The sequence below is a fragment of the Netta rufina genome (assembly GCF_964035555.1).
Source record: "Netta rufina genome assembly, chromosome: 17".
Classification (NCBI taxonomy): domain Eukaryota; kingdom Metazoa; phylum Chordata; class Aves; order Anseriformes; family Anatidae; genus Netta; species Netta rufina.
In genome coordinates, this window is record NC_140141.1 from 10847772 (window position 1) to 10870067 (window position 22296).

At 58.9% G+C, this 22296-nt stretch overlaps 1 protein-coding gene across 1 annotated transcript in view; it reads left to right on the forward strand.

The window, feature by feature from the left end:
• Positions 1-18065, forward strand: part of OSBP2 (oxysterol binding protein 2) — a 75016-nt gene extending 56951 nt beyond the window's left edge. Inside the window, 10 exon segments of the mRNA XM_084297227.1 lie at positions 5310-5496; positions 6742-6859; positions 7163-7229; positions 7324-7488; positions 10437-10682; positions 12619-12739; positions 13450-13553; positions 13736-13831; positions 14242-14426; positions 15078-18065. Of these exon segments, the coding sequence (XP_084153353.1) occupies positions 5310-5496; positions 6742-6859; positions 7163-7229; positions 7324-7488; positions 10437-10682; positions 12619-12739; positions 13450-13553; positions 13736-13831; positions 14242-14426; positions 15078-15552 (1764 nt within the window). The 3' untranslated portion in view covers positions 15553-18065.
• The last annotated feature ends 4231 nt before the right edge of the window (positions 18066-22296 follow it).

Sequence of the window (22296 nt, forward strand, 5' to 3'; positions counted from 1 at the left end):
AGCAGTGAGAGCCTCTGGAAGGAAAACCGAGGATGTGAGTGTTCCCAAAGGAGAGCAGCAAAGCCCTACAAGGGAGCCCTTCGTGGCAGCCCGGCTCTGCGGGGTCTCAGCTCCCCGTGCACCTTCCTGCCCGACACCGCGTGGCCCTGGCACGGCCGGCGGGGCTGCGGTGCTGCCTGGCTCGGTTCGGGGCCAAAGCATTGCGCAAATGCCTTCCTTGTTTTTCTGCCAGAGAGCAGGGCTTTGGAAAGCAAACCGCAGGGCTCCTGTCCCGCCGAGGACGCGGCGGTGATGGGCTCAGCAGCCTGCGTGCCCGAGGGATCGCAGGAGCCTCCGTTAACGCAGCTGCACCCAGGGATTTGCCACCGGCTCCACGCTAATCCTCTGGGCGGTGAGGGCTGGATTACACGGCCGGGGCTGCAGACAGGAGCCAGCCGTGGAGCCAGGGCCGGCCCCAGCTGCTTGGACCTGGGCTGAGGTTGGTTTGAGGGGCTTCAGAGGGGGCTTAGCGGAGGGGGTGCGGGGTGAATGCTGCTGTTCACCTGAAGAGCAGCCCTTCCGCTTTATTGGGGCCAAATCAGCAGTCCTTGCGCCTGCCAGTCGAGAGCCTCGGTTGCCTTGAACTTCATCCGAGCTGCTGTGGGATGCGGGTGCTGGCAGGGACCTGCTGGGGGTCCTCCTGCAGGACCAGCAGCGTTCTGGGGGCACGTCGGGTGAGCGCTGGGTTCTGGCGGAGACGCCGCCGTTGGCGCGGTGCTGTGCGTGCTGCAGGGCTGGACCAGCTCTGGCTGCTCTCATGTCTCTCCCTGCGGCCCTTTTGGGGCATTAATGAGTTTTCCCGTGCCTCCTTAATTGCATGGTGCCGTGAGCTGGAGGGGCTCAGCCCAGCACCTTTCAGGCTCTCCTCTTGCTGCCAGCCCTTCCCGGGGGAGAATCAGCTCTCGGCGTGCCTGTGCCCTCCTCGGGCAGCTGGGAGGGTCGTTGAGGGTCACTCCAAGGGCTCTGGGGGGATTTGCTGTTGTTTCAGCCATTTGTGTCCCCTGGATGTCCCCCTGCGCTGCTGCTGTGCTGCTGCTCCGTGGGCCTGGCTGGGGGCACTTGACACCGTGTCCACCCTGTCTGGGTGCCTTCCGGCTGCTTGTGCGAGCCGATTTGGGATTCAGGCCGGCTCTGTCCTTGCTTTTTTTCCCTTTTGCTTTGTGCTCAGTGTTTGAGGGAGAGAGGGGGGGAAGGCAAATTAACCTGTGCTAACGCTGTGCACATCTCCCTGCTCGCAACGCCGAGTGCTGAATTTTATGCTGCGCCCCACGACTGGGGCGCTGACGTGATGGTAATGTGTTCTGAGCTAAAAAGAGGATGAGAAATGGCCCTTCCCCTGGGATATTTTCTGGTAAGCAGCAGCAGCGCAGCTGTGTCCCTGCGTTTTGATGAGCCCAGGAAGGAAGGGAGCACTTATCTACGCAGCACCAGAAGCGTGCAGAGCAGCAAGATGCTCTTTCCTGCGATGAATGAAGCAGCCCTCGCTGCACAATGCACCTTTGAAAGGGAGATGATTGAGTGCAGCTGGCAGTTCCCTTCTCCCACGTCACGCCCGGGCGATGGAGCGATGCGTGTCCCGAGCGATGCTTTGTCTCCGTGCTCTGTGTCTCTCCTGCTGACCCGCTGAGGTCCCAGGTGCCTGCGGGTGTGTGGCACTGGCACCCCAGCAGGACGCGGGTGACCTCAGGTGATGGCTTCCAGCTACAGAAATCCTCTGCGGGACGTTAACGATGCTCCCGTTGGGCTGCAACAAGCTGTGAAATCTGGTGTGCGTGCTGTGACAGGCACGTGAGCCGTGCTGGAGCATCCTGACAGTGGCGGCATTCACCCCCTGCTCCATGGGGGGGTCTCGATGGCATCCTGCCTCCCTCCGCAGGGATCTGCAGGAGCCTGGAGGGCGCTTTTCCAGCGTGCCTTTATGGGGATTTGCAGCCCAGCACTGAGTTAGGATGGAGTGCCAAACCTTGTGCTAGCCGCGGAGGGAAGAGCCCGCTGCCCTTTCCGTGGCACTGGGAAGGGGCAGTCCTCCTCGCCCGGCCTTCAGCAGGGCTGCTTCCTCCCTGGTTATTTTCAGACACGCTCGTGGAGCCCAGGGGGTGCTGGCTCCGTGCTGTGAGGATGCCAAGAAGCGATCGGGTCTCGGGGCTGCGAGGTTGGAGGCTGGGGCTGGGGCTTCGCGCCAAGCTCGCAGCGAGGATGGGGGCACGGTGCGGCCCTTCCCACGCCCCCCTTTGCCCCTCTGTAACCTGGAGGATTAAAACCAGGCTCCCAGCAGTGTGGTGCTGCGTGGGATGGGAACAGCAGCTCCTCTGTTGGCCTCTCCCTGCCTTGCTGGAGGTTTGGGCATCGGCGTGCTGAAACACAGCCGCTGTGTCAGGGCATATGGGGCACAACGTGCTCGGCCCCAGGCGAGCTCTGCAGATGGCTGTGATAGCCACAGGACGCCTGCGCCCTCTGCTAAAGCACATCTTGTGCCTCTGCCCCGTTGGGGAATTGCTTCTGGTTTGCTTTCATCCTACAAACTCTTCCTGCGCTCTCCCATGCGGTGCCTTCACCCGGGGGCCTCTCGCCCGCTGACTTCTGTGGGAAGGGCTGCTCTCCCCGCACCGTGTGGATTTGCAGCTCTGTCTCGCTCACAATCCAGCTCAGGTTCAGCCCTAGCTAAATTTAGCCGCCGCTCCGTCAGGGTTTTTATAAGCTGGATTTCGCCGCGTTGCTCCCGAGAAAGCCCCGCTGGCTGCGATTGTCTGCACCTTCGGAGGGATTAACGAAATGAATGGGCCGTGACCCGGGATGCTGGCACCTCGGGTTCGTGTCCCCTGCGCTCACCCTGACCCGTGCCAGGACTGCTCCGAGGCGGCAGCTCGCTGCCCTGCACTGTCACCACGGGGAGATCGGTGACCAGGGCCGCCCCTCTGCTCCCCGGCCACCTCCTCGCACGGTGACAGCGCCGTGAAGTCACCCCTGTGGGAGAGGGGACAGCCACCAGCAGGCGTGGAAGCAGCGATGTGATGCCCGTGAGTGGTGAAGCGCATGGTACCGGCGCTGCCATCACCCGTTTGAGGTAGGGCAAGGACAGGGCAGGTAAGGACAGGGCACTGCTGGTGCGGATGGGGCTGTGGGATGGCTCCGTGGGGCAGGCTGGCACCACCAGGGCAGCATCTCCCAGCCTTGATGTCCTGCGAGCAGGGCGCGTCGAGCTGCACCCGCAGCTCCTCTGCCTGTGCCACCTCGGGCACTTGGTGCTCTCCTCAGGGTCACGTTTGGTGAGGGCAGATCCTCCCAGCACCCCGTCAGTGCTTCCCAGCAGCTGCATTTCCTCTGTCCTCACCCTCACAGAGTTGCTGGCTGCTGCTTTCTCTCCCGTTTTCCTCTTCTCTGCTCCTCTGCCCTCCTCTCGCGCTCACCCCAGCCGTGGCTGCTGTCTCCTGGAGCCGCTGCGTCCCTTCGGGGTGTCCCACCCCCGGGGTCCCGGGGCACTTTCCTGGTGTGTGGGGCAGCTCCCACTCCGTGGCTTTAACCACGGGAAAGAAATCGGTTGTGCCACGTCCTTTGGCAGCAGGGAGTGGTGCTCAGTGGCTGCTGTGGCTGGGGATTGCTGCAGCCTCGAGAGCATCGCAGGGCAAGGCACTGCTTCGTGGTGCCCCCTGCTCGTGGCTCTTTGTCTTGGGGAGAGGCAGAGCTGCTCCGGGCTCCAGCCGGCGCTGCTGCCTTAACACAACACCTGCACATCCCCACAGCAGCTGGCTTGTCGCCACCGAAGGTTTGGACAGCCTAAATGGTGACAAACGACCCCTGAAAGTGCTGATTTAGGGACTAGAGAGAGGCAGGAGGAGCCTGGGGAGACCTGCCCGGACTCTGCACCCGTCAGTGGCTCGGGGGTGCGGCTGCCGGAGCAGTTTGGGCTCCGGGTGCCTTTTGGCACCTCTCTAAGGTGTAAAAGCAAAGGAATAACTTAAGCTTGCAGCTGGGGGTGTGGGTGTTGGGTCGCAGCGGGATCATGCCTGGAGATCTCCTGGCGCATCGTTTTAAAGGGCTTAGCCCCTGAGCGGGGCCAGCTGGCACCTCCCTACCCACTGCCCACGATCTGGGATCTTCCGAGCAGGTAATGAGCTTTCTGTGCTGGCAAGGTCGTGGCCACTATCTGATTACTTGCCCTTCTGCTTTCATCCTCTTACCGCAAGGCATCAGCGTAATAAAAGAGGCGAGCCTGCCAGCTCGGGGCACGGCTTGGTTTGCACTGGTGCCGGCGAGGTTTGGGATGGTGCAGGGAGGGGAGCAGAGGGATTTTCTTGGAGGCTTCAGACATGGGGATGAGGAAACCCAGAGCGAACCCATCTGGCTGGGGTACATGGGGTGGGAGCATGCCTGGGGTGCAGGGGACCTGCACGGGGTAACATTTATGGAGTTAGGGTGCGTGTGGGTCTGCGTGGCTCTGCCTGAGGCTTTATAAATCCCCTCCAGCTGGTTCGATGCTGTTGGGATGTTGGCACACGTGCCTGTCCCCTGCGTCTTCCTAAATAGCCATGGGACGTTTGTTCCCTCTGCTTTGGGCTGCTTCACCTGGAGCACGAAAGCTGCTGCTCCGTGCTGCATCATTTCCGATGCTGTCAAACTTCTCTCCCTGGATGAGACTCAAATCCCATCCGCAGGTTTGCTGGAAACCTGCAGAGTCAGAGCTTTTCTTGGGCAGATCCTGGTAAAACCTGGGGCCACGTTACGGGAGCTGAAGCCCTGCTGTTGCTTGGAGGTAACTCGGCGTTCAGGTGCCATCTGCCAGCCCGAAAGAGCTGAATAAGTAACCTGTGAAATCCGAGTGGATGCAAAGGTTGTAAATAACCGAGGCTTTGTGGATGGTTGAAAGGCAGACCCTCAAAATTCCCCACTTTGTCATTGAATTGCTTGGAGCTCCTGCGCGGTGCTGAGCACGTGGTGGGGCCAGTGGGGCTTTTGGCCTTGGGCAGGGGCTGTGGCTCCCTGCGTGTGCGTCCCCCGCTCTGTAGTTGTCACCCATCGCCCTGCCTGGCTTCTCCGTGCCTGCAGGAGTAGGGTTGGAGGCGGCTGCTTGGGGTCCGGGGACATCCCTGTCCATGTAAGCTCAGCCAGAGCTCCCTGACCCCAAGGACCCCGTCTGCATTGCCTCCATCTCCAAGGAGGTTCGGGTTTGGGTTCGGATGCTCAGGGCCGGACTGTTTGCAGCCCCAAGGATGCAGGGATGATGTTTTTCCCATGACAAGCTCCCAGCTGACGTCTCCCTTCCTTCCCTCCAGGCTTGCCGCGATTTCCTGGACTTAGCGGAGACTCACAGCCGAAAATGGCAGCGGGCGCTGCAGTATGAGCGGGAGCAGAGGATCCGGCTGGAGGAGACCATCGAGCAGCTAGCCAAGCAGCACAACAGCTTGGAGAGAGCCTGCCGCGGGGCCCCGGGCAGCGCGGGCAGCACCGGCACCGCCAAGGGTGAGCCAGGATGGGGCAGAGCCACAATACTGGGAAGGGGAGGATGCGTGCCCGTTGTGTTTGCTTTTACGGAGCCCGTCGCCCCGTAATTGTCCCTAATTGTCCCGTGGCTCCTTGCTTGGGGACTTGGATCTCCCCAAATCTCAGGATGTGGTTGCAGGAGAGGGCTGTGCCCCCAGAGCTTGGCTTGCTTCTGCTATCTCAGGCTGGCTTGGCAGCCTCCTCCCTTACCCTTGGGAGCATCTCAGGCTGTTGCAGAGGAAACCTGGGGTCCCCAGGGCCACCGAGGTCACTGCTGTGGGGTGGTACTGTCCCAGCCGGGACTCTACTGTTGGCAAAAGTTATTTACTGGGCAATAAAATCTAACAGCTTTGGCTAGTAGTGCCAAATCTCCTTCCCTGCAGGAGACGTTAGTTACAGCCTGGTAGCCAAGAGCTGCAAGCAGAGCCCTGTCTTATTTTAAAAGGATTTATGGCCCCGAGGGAGAAGTGAGCTGCTGCTGGAGGGGCGAAGGTGGTGCCGGGGGGTGTAGGGGAAGGCACAAATCCATCCCAACCCCCTTTGGGATGGTCCCAACCCCTGTTTGGGGTGGTCCTGTTCCTTTGGAAGGACATAGGGATGGTGCAGGGAAAGAAGGTGCCATCCCCTACAAACAACCCAGCCCCATGGGGCTGGGGCATCCGTCCTGGTCCCTGCACACAGCCTCAGCAGCACTTAATTTTTGGGGGGTGAGTGGGGTATGTGTGGCTCAGGCTGTGGCTCCTGGCTTCCTGGTGACCTCTCCCCAAGCAGCAGGGAAGAGAAATGTTTATAACTGCGTGGCTGGAAAACGCAAAGGCCAGGAAGTCTGAGCAACACCTGAAACATTTGGCTTTTTTTTTTTTTTTTTTTTTCTGTTTTAACCCAAACCGGATTTCCTGGCAGATGCTGGAGCAGGAGCTGGCTGGGCGGCCTGGTGACACTTTGGAGGTGGCCCTGAGCCTGGCAGGGGAGCCTTGTGTGCCTTGACCAGGGGCAGGATGCAAGCTGGGGGGCACATTCTTGGTTTTAGGAGCTGGAAACCAGCACGACAACCTCTCCTTGTGGAGGGGAATAGAGGCTGATGTGAGATAAGCTGTGAAAGAAGCCTGTGTTGGAGGGGACACAGCAGGAGGAGGACACTGGGGACAGCGGTGACACTTGTGCTCGATGGGTTCCAAAGGGGACTGGCAGCAACTGAGCATCTCAAACCTTTTGTGCCCACAGGGAGTGTGCAGTCCTCAAAAGGAGAGGCCAGTGACGAAGATGAAGAGACGGAGTATTTTGATGCCATGGAGGATGCACCAGCTTTTATCACTGTAACCGCAGACCCCAAGCACCACAGGTACGAGCCCCTGCCCCGGGATATGGCGAAGCCCCCTGAGCATGTGGCAGGAGTTTGCCTGGTGTTGTGCTTAGGCTTTAGAGCAGCCTCCCCTCCTGAGGGGGAGTGACCCACGTGTGCACATCTCTCAGCCCCCTCTGATGCCCACATTTGGCCTCTATCACCCCGTTGCCTTCCTGGCAGCACCCTGGGTGGTGGAGGGAGATGCCCATGCTGGTGGTGGCTGAGCAGCACTGCCCTGGCTCCTCTCTCCCTTTCTCTGCCCTTTTTCACCTTCAGCATTTGGCCTTTTTTTCCCTGCAGGCGTTCGGGCAGTAACCTGAGCGGGGCCAGCGAGGGGCACCCCGAGGACTGGAACCTGGAGGACAGCGTGAGTTGGCTGGGCAGGGTGGGAGATGAAATATGAAACGCAGGGAGAGGAGGAGTGAGCGTGGCTTAGACCTGTGCATCCGTTGCTTCTGCAGGTCTTTGAAAGCTCAAATCAAAGCAGCTACAATGAGTCTTGCAAAGATCTCCTGCCGAAGAAAAGGAGGCGGACCCGCATCCCCGACAAACCCAACTACAGCCTTAACCTCTGGAGCATCATGAAGAACTGCATCGGCAAGGAGCTGTCCAAGATCCCCATGCCCGTAAGTGAGCCCCGAGAGCTTGCTGCCACGACGCAGGGGCCAAGCTGAAGGTTTGGTTTGCTGCAGAGAATTTAAATTATTGCTCCAGGTGGTGCTGCAGGGGTTGTGGCAGCACAGCAGCCTCCGCGCAGGCTGGAGAGCATGTCACCAACTGGCACACCCGTCCTGGCTGCAGTTTGGTTGCTCTTGAAATTGTCCACTGCTATGGGGAGCCAGCACAGCCAGAAAGCACAAACAGCCAGGCAGGAGGAGTCTGTCCTCAGCAGCATGGAGCTGTGCTGCTAATTGCTTTGCGGTAAATAGCTCCGACATCATGGCTGTTGCATTAGGGTCTGTTTGAACCCGGTTGGGACTGATCCCTTTTCCTGTACTGGCTGTGGAGAGCCCTGGAGTGCCCACGTGGTGCCCTGAGCAAGCTGGAGCAGAGAGACATTGCCTGAATGTCCTCTGCAAATCCAACCAGTGCAGAGGCAAGGAGAAAACTGGGGCATCTTGAATCCCCGTGTGCTCAAGCATTTCACCCAGGGGCCAGGAGGAGAGACCTTGCTGCTGATCACCCTTTCCCCTTTGTGAGTCTGGGGACATGATGCTGGGTGAGCAGCCCCGCGTACCCTTCTGTGTTCTGTACCAGCAGCGTGTTTCATCCAGGGACTCAAAGTACCTTTATTTTCCGTGCAAAGAGCTCCCTTGCAGTGAAGGAGGTGGAACCTGTACAGAACAGCCCTGGACAGGCTGCTGCTTTGCCAGCAGGTCTCGGCCAGCCCCGTAAGCGGCATGGGTGCCACCGCAAGTACTCTGCTTCCCCAAACCCCATGAAATCCTGGCAGGCTTGGGAGAATAGATCTTATTTCTCAGAACAGTACCTGACACGCTCGGAGAAAAAGACGGGTTCGTCTCTTCCTTGGGCCATGTCCAGCTGAGATCCGCAGTCCGGTGCTGTCCGTTAGCATTTCTGCCAAAACATCAATATCAGATAGAGGCGTGATGGGCACAGAAATCAGTTCAGGACGTGGAATACCAGCAGCTGCGGCGCCGACAGAGAGGAGGTAGCTACCTCCCCTCCCCATCAAACCATTCCGGGAGCTGCCGAGCAGAGCCAAAGCCTGCTGGAGGGCTGCAGCTCCTCCGTCCCTTTCTGGGGAAGGTGGGTGGGTTTCCCAGCAAGTGTTCAGCAGAGCCACGAGTGGGAAGGGAACGGCTCAGCCCGGTGTCAGCTCGCTGTTAGCCCCTCTCTCTGCATCCCTGCCCTCTGCCGTGGGGAAGCAACGACAGGAGGGAGCTCACAGGCTGATGGGAAGACGAGGAGGGAGCAGAGCAGTCAGCTGGGGAAAGGCTGTTTGGAAAGCTGGTCAGTTCCAGTATAAACCAGAACAAACCACTGGTGAGCCCGCTGTGCTGCGCTCCGTGGCGTGTGGTGGCTGCAGCAGGAGCTTCTCCTGCCGTGTACTTCAACCGATTCTTGGCCTTTCGGGAGCGTTTCTGAGACCCCTCTCCCTCCCTGGGGACACAATGGATTGGAAAACCTCCCCCTGCAAACTCCGCATTCGTTCCTTTGTTTTTCCTGCGAGTGAACAAATCCGCAGCAGTGAAATGGAACAAAGCAGCTGTAGGGATTTTGCATTTAGAGAGGGTTAATCTTCATTCCTCCCTCAGGTTTGGCTTCGTGGCTTCCTGAGCGGTGCCCATGGGAGGCCGCAGCTGCTGGCTTTGTCCTCGAGCTGCCTGCTCCAGCGGTGGCTCTCAGAGTTACCCCGAGCTGGCAGCGATTTGCTTCTCTGTGGATGCGCTGCTGCCCTTTCTGGGTGCCTCTGTCTTTCTCGGATGCTCTAAGATCCCCCTTGTTTACAGGCTAAATCCCCGAGTGGAATGACCTGAGGTTTGTTGTCTTTAACACGGAATGTGTAACTGGGCTTATAGAAGTGGTTCTCCCGTCCTTCAACCATCTGCTCATTCTAAAATACGTTTTTTGATCTGAAATGAAAGTGAAAAGTGAATTTTGGATGGTTTTGAGGCAGAACACTTTCCACTCATGCAACAGAAAACATCTCACTTTCTGTTCTTTCTTTTTTTTTCCTTCGTGCTTCTAATTCTTTTCAGAACAAATAGATTGCTAAAACCAACTGCTTTTTTTTTTTTTCTTTCTCTTTTTTTCCCTAAAGACATTTGCAGTGAGAATCCTGCCCAACCTGGTGACTGCACACTTCTCCAGTTGACAAAGCGATGATTTGGGGCTGGAAATAAATGCACTGGGGGCTCTCCTGGGACAGAGCTGCCTCTCTGCCCTTTGCCCTGCAGTGCATCACGGCTGTCACTGCCTGCAGCTCATAAAAGCACTGCGGGTGCTGATGTGGGGCTGTAATCCCAGGAGCAGGATACCCCAGAAGCAGGGATACCCCTAAATCAGGTTTTTGAGGCTCTCCCAGTCACTGTGCTGCAGCCCAGAGGTGATGGAGGTGGCTGAAGGATGCTCAGGGATGCTCACCTCTACCTCTGTGCCACCTCTTGCTCCTGGCCTGGTAGATTCTAGCCAGGAGGGAGCTGGGCACTGCTGAGGCTCATTTTGGGAGACATCGGTGCCTGATTTGGAGCATGCATGAACTGGGATGGTGTCTGGTTAGCCTGCGGGGCTGCCAGCTCCCTGCTGGGCTGTTCCTAGCTCAGCCCAGCTGGGCTCTTCAAAGCCTTCAGGCTCTCGTGGCATGGTTCAGGGAGCACGTTACAGCATGAATCTCTTGCTTTATTTCACAATTGCGTGGCTCTGCAGAGGCAGTGTGCGAGCAGGGCACCCTGGCACATCCAGTCCCGTGCTGTGAGCCCCGTGCTGGGACAGCCGACAGCGTGGGGTGCTGTTGGGGAGCAGGACACGGTGCTGGGGTGAAAGGCAGATGTTGAAGTGCCCAGCTCGGCCCCTGTCCTCCTTTGCTGCCCTCCCTCCTCTCTCCCTGCAGGTAAACTTCAACGAGCCGCTCTCCATGCTGCAGCGGCTGACGGAGGACCTGGAGTACCACGAGCTGCTGGACAAAGCCGTCAAGTGCGAGAGCTCCACGGAGCAGATGTGTTTCGTGGCCGCGTTTTCCGTGTCTTCCTACTCGACGACGGTCCACCGCACGGCGAAGCCGTTCAACCCCCTGCTGGGGGAAACCTACGAGCTCGACCGGCTGGAGGAGTTTGGTTTCCGTTCCCTGTGCGAGCAGGTGAGGTGTGGGCTGCGTGCCTCTGCTCGTGTCCAGTCCAAGCAGCCCCTTCCCCAAAGGATTCCCAGCAGCTCCTGGTGCTGAGCCTTCCTCCTGGCCGAGACAGGCAGCACGCTGCTCCTGGCACTGGCAGAAGCGGCAGCAAACACAGCCTGAGCCATCTGCAGGAGCATTGTGTGGCCGTCCCAGCATTGCAGAGCAGGAGTTGGGGTTGGAAAAAGGGAAGGAGAAGAGCATCTGTCACCATGGCAGGTTTCATGGCAGCCTGCTTGGGTCTGGGGTCTGTGTAACAGCTCAACACTTGAGCAGACAGGGAGAAGACACATCAGTGAAGCCTGAGGCACAGCTCCTCCTTGTTTCTTTCTTGTTACACTGAAAAGTTTTAGTTTCAAAGCTTGGGAGCAACCTGAGAGCCTCTGACATCCTCTTGTGCTAACCACAGAGTGCCTCTGACGCGTATCGGTCAAACAGCAGGTCTTAATTAAAAACCTGGAGCGTTTAATGGGTTGAGACCTGTGAAGAAAATTGACTCTTTAATTATGTAGCATGCTTGGCTGGTGCGTCCCACCCCTCCTGGGGATGGCCGGGGCCGTTTATCACCATTGCAGGCAGGACATCGTGTTGGTGGGGGCTCCAGGAGGTGGCTGTGCTGTATCGGGAGCAGAGCAACCATCACATCTTTCAGCTCTCAGAAGCATCAAACAAAGCCACAAACCTCCATCGCTCTGCAGAGGCCAACGTAGGTCCAAGACCTGCAGCAGCGTTGAGCAGAGCGTGCCCACTGAGGGCTGTGGGTCAGTGATTTTTGTGGGGCTGTGCTTGCAAGCCACGTCTTCCAGGTGCTCAGTCCCTTTTGGCAGGGCTTTGGAGATGCTGCTCTTCGTTCATACTGGGGCAGGAGCCTTTTTGGTCTGGCCGAGGCCATTCAGAGAGCTCCTGAGAGGGGCATAGTACAGGGAAAGAGCTTTGCTGCTAATCTGGACACGGAGCAGCAGCAGGAGGAGACACTGGGGTCTGCGATCAGCTCCTACCAGGGCATGTAGGTGCAAGCAAAACCACTCCATGGTAATGGCTGCTCCTTGCTCAGTGCTTTGCTCATGCAAAGCTCCAGCCAGCTATGAGGGTGCCTCCCCGTTGTGCTCTGTCTGGTGCCAATCCCAGCATTAATTCACCCCTCCTGCCTCGCAGCCCAATTCCCAAACTGGCTTTATGCACAGCTGAGGGAATTGGGGGTCTCTGTTCCCCCTTGTGCCACTTCAGCCCTGCTCAGCCTTGTGGTAGGAAGCGGGTGGGTGCCAACACGGCGGTAGCAGGATGCTCGATGCACCCCTTAGCCACAGGCACATCTCATCATCGTGTTCTGTACAGTCAGTTTAGCAAGTTTGGTTTATTACCCCAATTTGGGCTGCGATGATGAAGCCCAGTGCTGCCTGTCAGATACCACCAGAGCGCCCCGACATCACTCCCGTGCTTGTCATCTCTTTTCCTGTTTCTTCACCCTCCTTCTCACCACACTTCTTCGTCCCTTTGTCTCCATCCTCACCTCCCAAATAAATAACCTGCCCTGAATTACAACCCCTGCCCCGGGATGTGCTGGCATCATGGGGTGGACGGGCGGACGGACGCTGATCGCGCTGCTCTGACTGCTTCCATTCCCTTGGGAGCAGCGGGTGCTGCTCAGCCCGCCGACCTGCTGAGCAAAGCGTTGATAATCCCGTGCCTGAAATCCAGTTATCCAAATAGGATTTCCTCCCGCCGGTGACCGTGGGGTTTAATGGAGAAGTTTTGGCTCTGCTCACGGTTGTAATCCAGCTGCTCAGGGCACTCAGGCTGTGATGACACCGGTGCGTGCAGTCTCTGAACGCAGGGGCGTGCACATCATGGTCAGACAGAAAGGGTGGCGGGCACCTCACGGGCTCTTTCTTCTCTCTTCCAGGTGAGCCACCACCCGCCGGCGGCTGCCCACCACGTCTTCTCCAAGCGAGGGTGGACGTTATGGCAGGAAATCACGATCGCCAGCAAGTTCAGGGGCAAATACCTCTCCATCATGCCTCTGGGTAGGTGACTCGTGCCGAGGGGATCGGGGCTGGCTCCTGCAATACCCAAGAGGTCCAAGCAGCACACCAGTCCCGTGGGTTTTGGTAGGGCTCGATGAATCCCACCCTGAGCATTGTAGGAGTGCGTGTTTGTGCTCCTGGTCACAGACAATCCTGAAACTTCCAGCCATAATCCTGGAGGTGGAAACTATGCCAGCTGCAAAGGGAGAGTGCTTTGCTTGCTGATGAGGTGCTCAGGAAATATCCTGGCTTAACTCGTGCCAAGGTGGCACCCAGACTGGCCAGTGGGAGGTGGCGGTGGCCAGCAGACAGCCAATTTTGTACTCCTGCTTGCCCATAAATTGATTTCTCCTTAAATGCTGTTTAAAGGTCGACTTGCTGCCTGTTCCAGCCCTCTCCCCAGCAGCCAGAGGCCAGAAGCTGCCTCCCTGCAGGGCTGTGTTTGCCTTCCCCCCATCCTGGGGCTGGGCAGCACACCTGGGGCCAGTCCCCTCTGCATGGTCTCACGGCACATTCCCGAACAGCTCCTAAAATAAGAGCTTTTGGGATCAGAAAGAGGGCATGGGACCTGGTGGCTACCACAGCAGCTTCAGCAGGGAGGGATGGGCGCAGACCCCGAGCTGTTTTGGGGCCGATGGGTGGGCACAGGCATGGTTCTGGGGCCTCTGGTCCTGTCCCCACCCTGAGCCCGGGGCTCTGTGCTCCCGCAGGCGCCATCCACCTCGAGTTCCACTCCAGTGGGAACCACTACGTCTGGAGGAAGGTCACCTCCACCGTTCACAACATCATCGTGGGCAAGCTCTGGATCGACCAGGTGGGTGCTCAGGCCGGCCTCGGAGGGCTGGGGCCGGGTTGGGTTCAGCCGTGGGGCTGCGGCGGGGAGCAGAAGCGGTGCTGCAGCTGAGGCTGCCGTGCAGCTGCACAAGCGGTGACTAACGGCTCATTTGTCTCCTTGCAAAGTCTCTCACTTGCTGTGGTTCTGTGTCTTTTATCTAGTCTGGTGAAATAGAGATTGTTAACCATAAGTCAAAAGATAAATGCCAGCTGAAATTTACCCCCTACAGCTACTTCTCCAGAGACGTCCCCCGAAAGGTACGTGGCCAGAAATCTCCCTGCTCTTTCTGGTGGCCTGGCTCTTCCCTCTGAGCTGGGCTTGGGCTTGTGGGGTCCTGGCCCGAGGGTGGGAGGGATCCTAGCACGGGGCGAGGATCTGCACTGGCACCTTCATATGTGGTGCAGCTCAATGGGGAGGGCTGGGAGGGTGGTGCTGAAATCCGTGTCTGGGAGCTGGGCAGGACTGGATGGGCTGCAGGACCAGCTGCAGGGGCTGGGGTGGGATGGGACCTGCCTCCTGGGTGCAACTGGGTGCTGTCCTCACGTCTGAGGACACGCAGCACCACTTGAGTCACCAGGACCAGCTATTTCGCTCCTGGATTTGCCCCCTGGGCACCTTCAGAAGCCACCAGAGCCACCTCCTGCACTTTTGTCTCTCCGTCTGCCAGGTGACGGGGGTGGTGAGCGACGCGGATGGTAAAGCCCACTACGTCATGTCTGGCACGTGGGACGAGAAGATGGAGTGCTCCAAGATAGTGCACAGCAGCCACGGCAGCACCAGCTCGGAGGGCAAACAGAAAACCGTCTACCAAACGCTGTCTCCAAAGGTCCTGTGGAAGAAGTACCCCCTCCCGTGAGTCCCGTCCTGCGGCGCGGCGTGCTGGGCAGCCAGGGTTTGGGCAGCCAGGTGCTGGTTTGGGCTGAGGTTTGCTTCTCCTGGCTGCTGGCTGTGGCAGGGCGAGGTGCTGGCTGCTCTGCCTCGCCACCAAATCCCTGTCCCATGGGTTAGTTCAGCTCTCTGGGGACCAGCCCTGCTGTCGGACACCGAACCAGTGTCCCTTCTTCAGGCTCTGGTCTGGTAGCTCTTGGGTTGGGTCGTTTCCTGCTTTGGCTGTGTGATACTGGAGCTCGTAGGCTTTGCTTTTAGCTCCCCCACACCAAAGATTTATTTAGATTAGAGCTTAATTATATGGTTTAGTGGAGGACTTGTTAGTATTAGGTCAGGGGTTGGACTAGGTGACCTTGGAGGTCTCTTCCAACCTAGATTATTCTGTAATTCTGTGAACGCAATAGAGGAGGGGTCTGTGCTCCCCCAGAGGCATCCCTGACATCTTCACTTAGGGGGTGGGATGCAGGACTCCCCTTAAGCATGCTCTACACACGGCATTTTGGGGATCAGAATAATAGATAAAACAGCTTTGCTGGGCTGGGGTGAGACACCACCACCCGAAGGGATGGGAGCTCTGCTCGAGGCAGGCACCAACCTCCGCGGTCCTCACTGCAGGGAGAACGCCGAGAACATGTACTTCTTCTCCGACCTGGCCCTCACCCTGAACGAGCCCGAGGAGCGGGTGGCCCCCACGGACAGCCGGCTGCGCCCCGACCAGCGGCTGATGGAGAGCGGCCGCTGGGACGAGGCCAACGTGGAGAAGCAGCGGCTGGAGGAGAAGCAGCGAGCCGTGCGCCGCAGGAGGGAGGCCGAGGCCGTGGAAGCCCTGGAGGAAGGTGGGATGGGACGGGATGGATGCGGGATGGGGTGGAGGGGGTGCCGCGGGGAGAACCCTGCTGGGTTCGGGGAGGAAGGACCGACCCCTCATCATCTCTGTCCCCGTGCAGGGAAGGACTACGAAGGCTACATCCCGCTGTGGTTCGAGAGGAAGGTGGATCCCATGACGGGGGAGCTGATCTGCGCGTACAAAGGCGGCTACTGGGAGGCCAAGGACAAGCAGGACTGGAGCGTGTGCCCCGATATCTTCTGAACTGCTCTGCTTGCTCCGGCCTGGCCGGCCCTGGGCGCCTCTGCAGCAGGACAGACAGAGGGACAGCGAGGACATGCTGGCAGCATCCTGCCGGCAGGTGACAGTGCAAATAAACACACACACACACACACTCATGCAGAAATCTGAAAAAAAAGAAAATCTAAACAGGGATTCCAAACCTATTTTTTTATGCACTAATAAATAGCATCCTTTTTTTTTTTTTTTTTTAATGGTGGCTTTTTCAGCTACTGATTAGGAATATGGACATGAGAACCTGATTTGTTTTTAGCCTAGTATATTTATTGCTATCAGGAGTTGCTGCCTCTATCTTTCAATGCCTCAGCTGTATCGGCTGAGACGTCGACTTCCAAAGATGCTCGCGTCGTGGGGATGCCGTGCATTTGTGTGAGCTCTTTCTTTGACATTTTTTTTTTCCTCATTTGTGCGTGGACTTAAAGGAGATTTAAAAAAAAAATCTGCTTCTGGTTCAGGTTCCTTCAAAGTCAAACACAAACAACTCCAAATCTGCTCAGAAAACACTGGGGGCTGTGGCCGAGGCGCTTGTTGCTGGAGGCTGCTGGTGGTTCCTGCAGCGCCCGGTCATCCCAATAATACCAATCAGGATATTTCAGCTGGTGACCATTTTTCCTTTTTGTTTTCACTTTAAAGAAGCCTTTGAGCAGATTCTCTGTGGTCTGCTGTGTTTAGTCAAGGTTTGGGACTGTCTTTAACGTGATGCTTTGTGATTGGAGTGAGGTTTGGTTTGGTTTTCCCGTACCTGCATCCGAAGGGGGCTGAGACAGCGAGCTGCTGGCGGGGTGTAAGGAGGTGCTTGAGCACAGAGCGAAGAGATTTGTCGCCCAGTGAAGCTCTGGGGCTTGCAGACCAGCTCTCAGCTCTGAGTCGCTGCAGCAGGACTGAGGGGTAGCAGGAGCTCTGCTGTCAGAGCGGCTCCCAGGAGGCAGCGTTTGTCCTGCTTTCCCCGGCCCGTGTCTTCCCCAGTCTGCAGGTTGCAGGTCATGGCTAGAACACCCCTCGTGCTGCTGGATGGAAACAGCGGGATTCCTGCAGCTCTTCTCCTGGGAGAGCTGAGCAAGCCCTGCAGGTGATGGGTGAGGACCAGCAGTGAGCGATGCCTGGGCACTGGGCGTGCCTGGTCCCCTGGCACAGAGTGAGGACCCAGGAGAGGACAGATCCCGTGGATCCCGCCGGGACAGAGGGAATTGGAGGTACCTGCACACCTGCCTTTGCCTCCTCAGATTTCATTTTCGGTGTCTTCTTCTTTGGGTGTTCATCGTATCACGCTGCCTGCTCCCTCCCGTGGGTCAGAGGCCACCTGTAGCCGGACTGTCACATCCCCATCGGAAGATAATTAGCAATAATGAACTTTGAGGCAATGGGAACTGGAAACCCCAGGCTGCACACGGAACACTTACGCAATCAGGTTCCTCTTACCGTCAGTCTCCTCCTGGTCAGCTTCTCCAGCACCTCCGTACCTGTTATTTACAGCAAACCCATGTGTACAGTATATATAGACCCTGTATGGCGTAACAGTAGTGAGTGGCTATTGGAGTGGCAACACCCGCTGATCTCAATGTACCCCTTAATCTTATTTATTTGCTTCTAATTTATATATATATATAAATATATATAAAAAAAATTATTTTGCTTAAATTTCTATGGTACACAATAGATAAAAAATGATGAAGACAGAAGCGTCTGTCTGAGTTTTTGTAGTACGAGTACGGCCATTCCCCTAGGCGTGTCCCGAGGTAGGGTGTAGGGGTGATGGTGATTTGTTCCCGAAGCAGAGAAGCAACATTTTGCTCCGAAGCTCTTCAATGACCCAAACTGCCGCGTGAGGTTGGCCACAGCTGGCACGAGCTGTGCCGTGTCCCGTCCTGGGGCCGGGAGGAGGCTCCGTGCCCGGCTGCGCTCGGGACAGCAGCAGAAGTGGCACCGGGATGGGTTTTGTAGAATGGACTAGAGATTGAGCACTTCCAAATGCCTTATTTTCCTTGTGTTGTCAATGCAAGCGTTACGCCAGGGCTGGGAAGGGCGAGGAGCTCCGGGCTGTCCCGAGACCTGGACCCGAGCGTCCCCGTGGCAGAGGTGACGTTGCTCAGGGAGTGTTGGCACCGAGTGTCCTGCTGGGCTCCGGGACACTGGGAGCTCCTCTGCGATGTTCCCTCCCCCCATGTCTCTCCAAAAATCACCATCACGGACACTACACAGCTTAGCAGAGCCTGGGGAGTGTGAGGAGCACCCCCAGAAACAGCAATCCCCCCCTTTTTTTAGGCTAATTTTAAAAACTGCAGTATCTTCCAGAGATCATCTAGCGGCAACGCTTAATCTGAGCACCATCTCCTGGTCTTTCTACCCGTCTCCCCCCCCCACCCCAAAAAAAAAAAAATAATTAATGTCATTCTACTGTAAATGCTGTTGAATGTATTTCTTTTTGAACAATATGTTGTGAGTGATCCCTCTTCTCCTACACGGTAATAAAACTTGGATTCAGGAGTTTTAAAAGGTGCAGTGCTGAGGTTATCGCTCGCCCTCCCCCCAAATCTGCAGGTGGAGGGAACCCCGAGGTGGGCGCGTGGTGGGCGAGGGGGATGGGGAAGGGACCACAGGAGGTGGCCGGGAGGAGAAAGTTGTCCAAGGGGAGGAGGACGTGGGGTGGAGGCCCAGAGATGAGACCCAGGGAAGGAGGAGGATCAGGAGGGGAGGCTGCCCTGGGGAGGAGATGGTCCAGGGGAGGAGGTGGCCCAGCAGAGGTGGTCCAAAGGAGGAGATGGCCAAGGGAAGGTGGCCCAGGTAAGCAGGGACAGGAGAGGTGGCCCCGGGGAAGAAATCCTCCAGGGATGGTGGCCCAGAGGAGGAAGAGGAGCAGGGGGGAGGTTGCCCAGGGAGGCAGGAGGGCTGGGGGAGGCGGGGAGATGGCCCAGCGGAGGTTGTGCAGGGGAGGAGGACCAGGCTGGGAGGGACGGGAGAGGAGTCCCAGGGGATGGCTCACAGGGAGGAGGCCCCGGGACAGGAGATGGGGAGGGGAAACCCTGGGCAGGCCGAGACTTGGCCGAGTCACCGGGACGTTGCCAGGTGACAGACAACAGCGCACAGCCCTGCCGGTGCCGTGCCGGTGCCGTGCCGTGCCGGGAGGAGTCCCCTGGGTGCAGGCAGCGGGGTGAGGGGCCAGCAGGGTCCCCACACCCTGGCCCTCAGCTCCAGCAGGTGGGTGAGCCTGGCTGCTTCGTTCCTGTCATGTTCGGTCTGGGCTCGTGTAGACTTCGAGTGCACAAGCCGCGCAGCGCAGAGCTGAGGTGTGGGGGTCTGGAGGAGACCACGAAGCACCAACACTGGGGTGCTCCGGCCCTGAGCCACCCGCAGCCCCAGGGCACTGGGGCACGCAGCAGAGCCCGCGACACCTCTCCCGATGCCTTCGACATCTCCAGGATGGCCGGTGAGTGGGGACAGGGATCCTTGCAGCCCCCTGGTAAGGACGTTGCGCAGAGCATTATGCAGCTGTCACCATTTAAATAAACCAACAACGCACCACGGAGCCTAAAATAGCAAAAGCTAGAGGGCAAAAGGGCACCCCGGGATCCTGCTGACACGCAAACGTTGCTGGAGGGGCGAGCGCTGGTGCCAAGGGCACGGTGGGGCCGGGAACCTCACACCCAGCGGTCGCTTCCTTGTGGCAGCAGTGGAGCTTGCAGCATCCTGCCCACGCACCCTGTGCCGAGCTGTGCTGCTGCACAGTGCCTGCAAAATTAGCCTGACCCCCAAAAAAGCCATGTAGCAGCGCTTTCTTTGTCTCTATTTTGGAAGCAGTCCAGGGTCGGGCTCTGGCTGGGGAGGCTCAGGGTGCTCTGCTTTCCGCAGAGCCGGCGGGACGTGGCTCCTGGAGGCAGTGTTGGGGTGACGGGAGCAGCTCCAGCTCTGTCTGCACTGAGGACTTGGCTGCCATTTTTTGGGAAGGCATGGTGGAGCCCGCGGTGTTCTCCGAGGACCTCTATTTCCCTACTGAGGATGATGGCGATGGGCAGGATGCGTCCCTCTCCGTGGGACCAGGCTGGCCCATGCGGGACACATCCCCGTGGGTGACAAGGAGGGACAGCCTGGAGTCCCTGGGAGTGAGGATTTCCAGGCTGAGCCAGGTCAATGCTGGGAAACCCTGGGAGGAACCCTGCCTGGCTCCCTCTGAGGAGGACACGGGACATCCCCGGAGACCCCCATGCAGCTCAGCCAGCAGGAGCAGGGCTGGAACCAGGGGACACCCCAGGAGGAAGCCCACGGAGAGCAGACATCAGCAGCCAGCAGCTGCCCGGGGGTGGCAAGGAGGGGACGCCGCCCTCGCAGTGGAGAAGGAAGGAGGTGGCAGCAAGCAGAGGGGAGCTCACCGCTCATCTCACCGTGAGTCGGGGCTGGCCCCGGGGTACAGGGGCTGGAAGAGGACGGGGGGACTGAGGCCAAGCAGGGTGCAAGGGAAGGGTGTCAGGGGCTGGGGTGCCCACGCAGGAGATGTGCTGGCAGGAACCAGCCCTCACTTGCTCATGGGGTTTGTGGTGTCCCCCCAAAACGCCGTGTGGTCCTGCAGGTACCGAGGCAGCAGCGGGACCCTCCGGCAGATGCAGCCCCCACTACAAGGTGCTGAGCTTTGTGTCCTGCCCTGTCCAGCCCCAGGGGCAGCGTGGGAGGCTGGCAGCCGTCCAGTCCCACAAGGTACCCATGGGCACAGCGGGGTGGTTGGGGTGGCTGCTGCCATGGGGGGGGGGGGGGACACGGCTGGGATGTCCCCGTCCCCGAGTCCCATGCAGGACCTGGCAGCAGAGACCTTGCTGGTGGCCATAGGGAGGGTCGACATGGGGACATTTATCAAAGAAACGAATAATTGCAAATGGAGACCTGACGGAAAACCTTCCAGCACTCAAGAACAGTTCGTCATCGTGAAAGTCGTTACCTTCATCAAGTTAATTAGCACGTCCATCGCCATCCCTCCAGCTGGTGTCACTGCGCCGGGCCCTGCGGAGGAGCCAGGAGGGGACTCAAGAGCTGGGAGCTGGTGCTCAGGGGACCTGGAGAGAAAGGGAGAGAGGCAGGTGAGCCCTCAGGGACCCATCCTGCTCTGAGGCTGGAGCCACAGCCCTGAGGATGGGGCTGAAACCCCACAGGGACCCATGGGTGGGCTCTGGGGTGTCCTGGTGGGGACGTGGGTGATGCTGTCCCTGCAGCAGGGCTGGCTGGGTGCTGCTGGCATGGACACAGGACCAGGTGGACCTGGAGATGGTGGTGGGCACCCCAAGTTGGGTAAAGCAGGGTGGGGGTCAGGGGACTCTGGGTGAGCTTGGGGTCAGCAGGGCGAGGGGCTGGGGTGGCCAAGGCTGTGGCTACACGGGGAGGGAAGCGCGGAGCTGCTCCTGCGTGGAGGAGGTGGGAGGTGGAGAAGGGGGGTCCTGTCTCAGCAGGGGCTCTCAGAGAGGCCGTGATGGGGGCACGGGGCAGGCACGAAGGGAAACGTCGGCTCTGCAAGACGAGAAACTGGAGCTGCAGGAGGTCGGTGTGTGCCGTGGGTCTGGGGCTGCGTGGGACAGACCCAGGGAGGGAGGGAGGGAGCGGGTCCCTCGTCGAGGCCAAGCCCCTCACCCAGCCACCTGCATGTCCCGTGTCGGGGTATGGCCAAGTTCCTAAAACAGTTTAAAGAGAGAGGATCCGTGGGGAAAAGCACCTCTGTGGCTGTGCCCAGGCCTGGCTGGTTGGGCTGGGAGGTCCCTCGGGGTGTAGGCATGGCAGCGGTGTTGGCACGATGCTGGTCGCCGCTGTGCCCACGCTTCCAACCCAGCCTGAGCCTGCATCGGGAGGACTGAATGTGGGAAATACCTTGCTGGGCCTGGGTGACGTGCTGGGGTGGCTCCACGGGCTGGGGACCCATCTCTTCATGCAGAGGCTCCGTGAGCTGCACCATCGAACCCGCTCCCTCCTGCGGCAGCGGCTGGAGACCCTGGAGCAGCTCCGGGTGCTGCTGAGGGAGGAGGAGGCGACCGCATCTCATCAGCTCCAGGAGGCTGTGGAGAAGGTCAGGGAATGGAGAGGGGCGGTGGCAGTGCCCAGTGATTGTGTCACCTCCGGTGTGCCCCGCTTGGGGACAGGGACACGGCCCCGTGGGAGCTGGTAGCTCTGGGGCAGGACCTGCTCCCCGGCAGTGCCACAGGGAGGACGGGCTTTGGATAAAAACAACTAGAGAGCAGCCACAGTTGCTCGCTGGCCCAAATAAGTGCTCTGCAGGAGGCAGGGATGTGTGGGGTGTGGGGTGAGACCTCCTCGGGTGGGATCCCCCTTTTTTGTCCCCCCTGTCCCATCCGAACCGGGACTGAAGACGCTGCCTGTGCACAGAGATGGAGCCAACGTCTGCGCCTCCGCCCCGCCACCTCCCCGTCCCCGAGCACCGCGCCTGGTCTCCGGCAGCACGGCCCTGGGTCCCCGAGGCTCCTGCACCATGTCCAGCGCTGCCTGCAGGAGCTGCAGGTGGATAAGACACACCGCACGGGCGGCCTGGAGCACCCTGAAGTCCTGGAAGGAGGGCTGGGCCCCACAGCAAGCGAGGAGGAATGGGGACAGCCTGGGACAAGGGACTCGCCCCCTGTCGCGGCCTCACCCAAGCAAAAGGTGCAGAGCCGCTCTGCCAAGCACTCCAAGGGGGGTTGTTTGTAACCTAGGGACTTTGGGCAGATCCCATTGCCATCATGT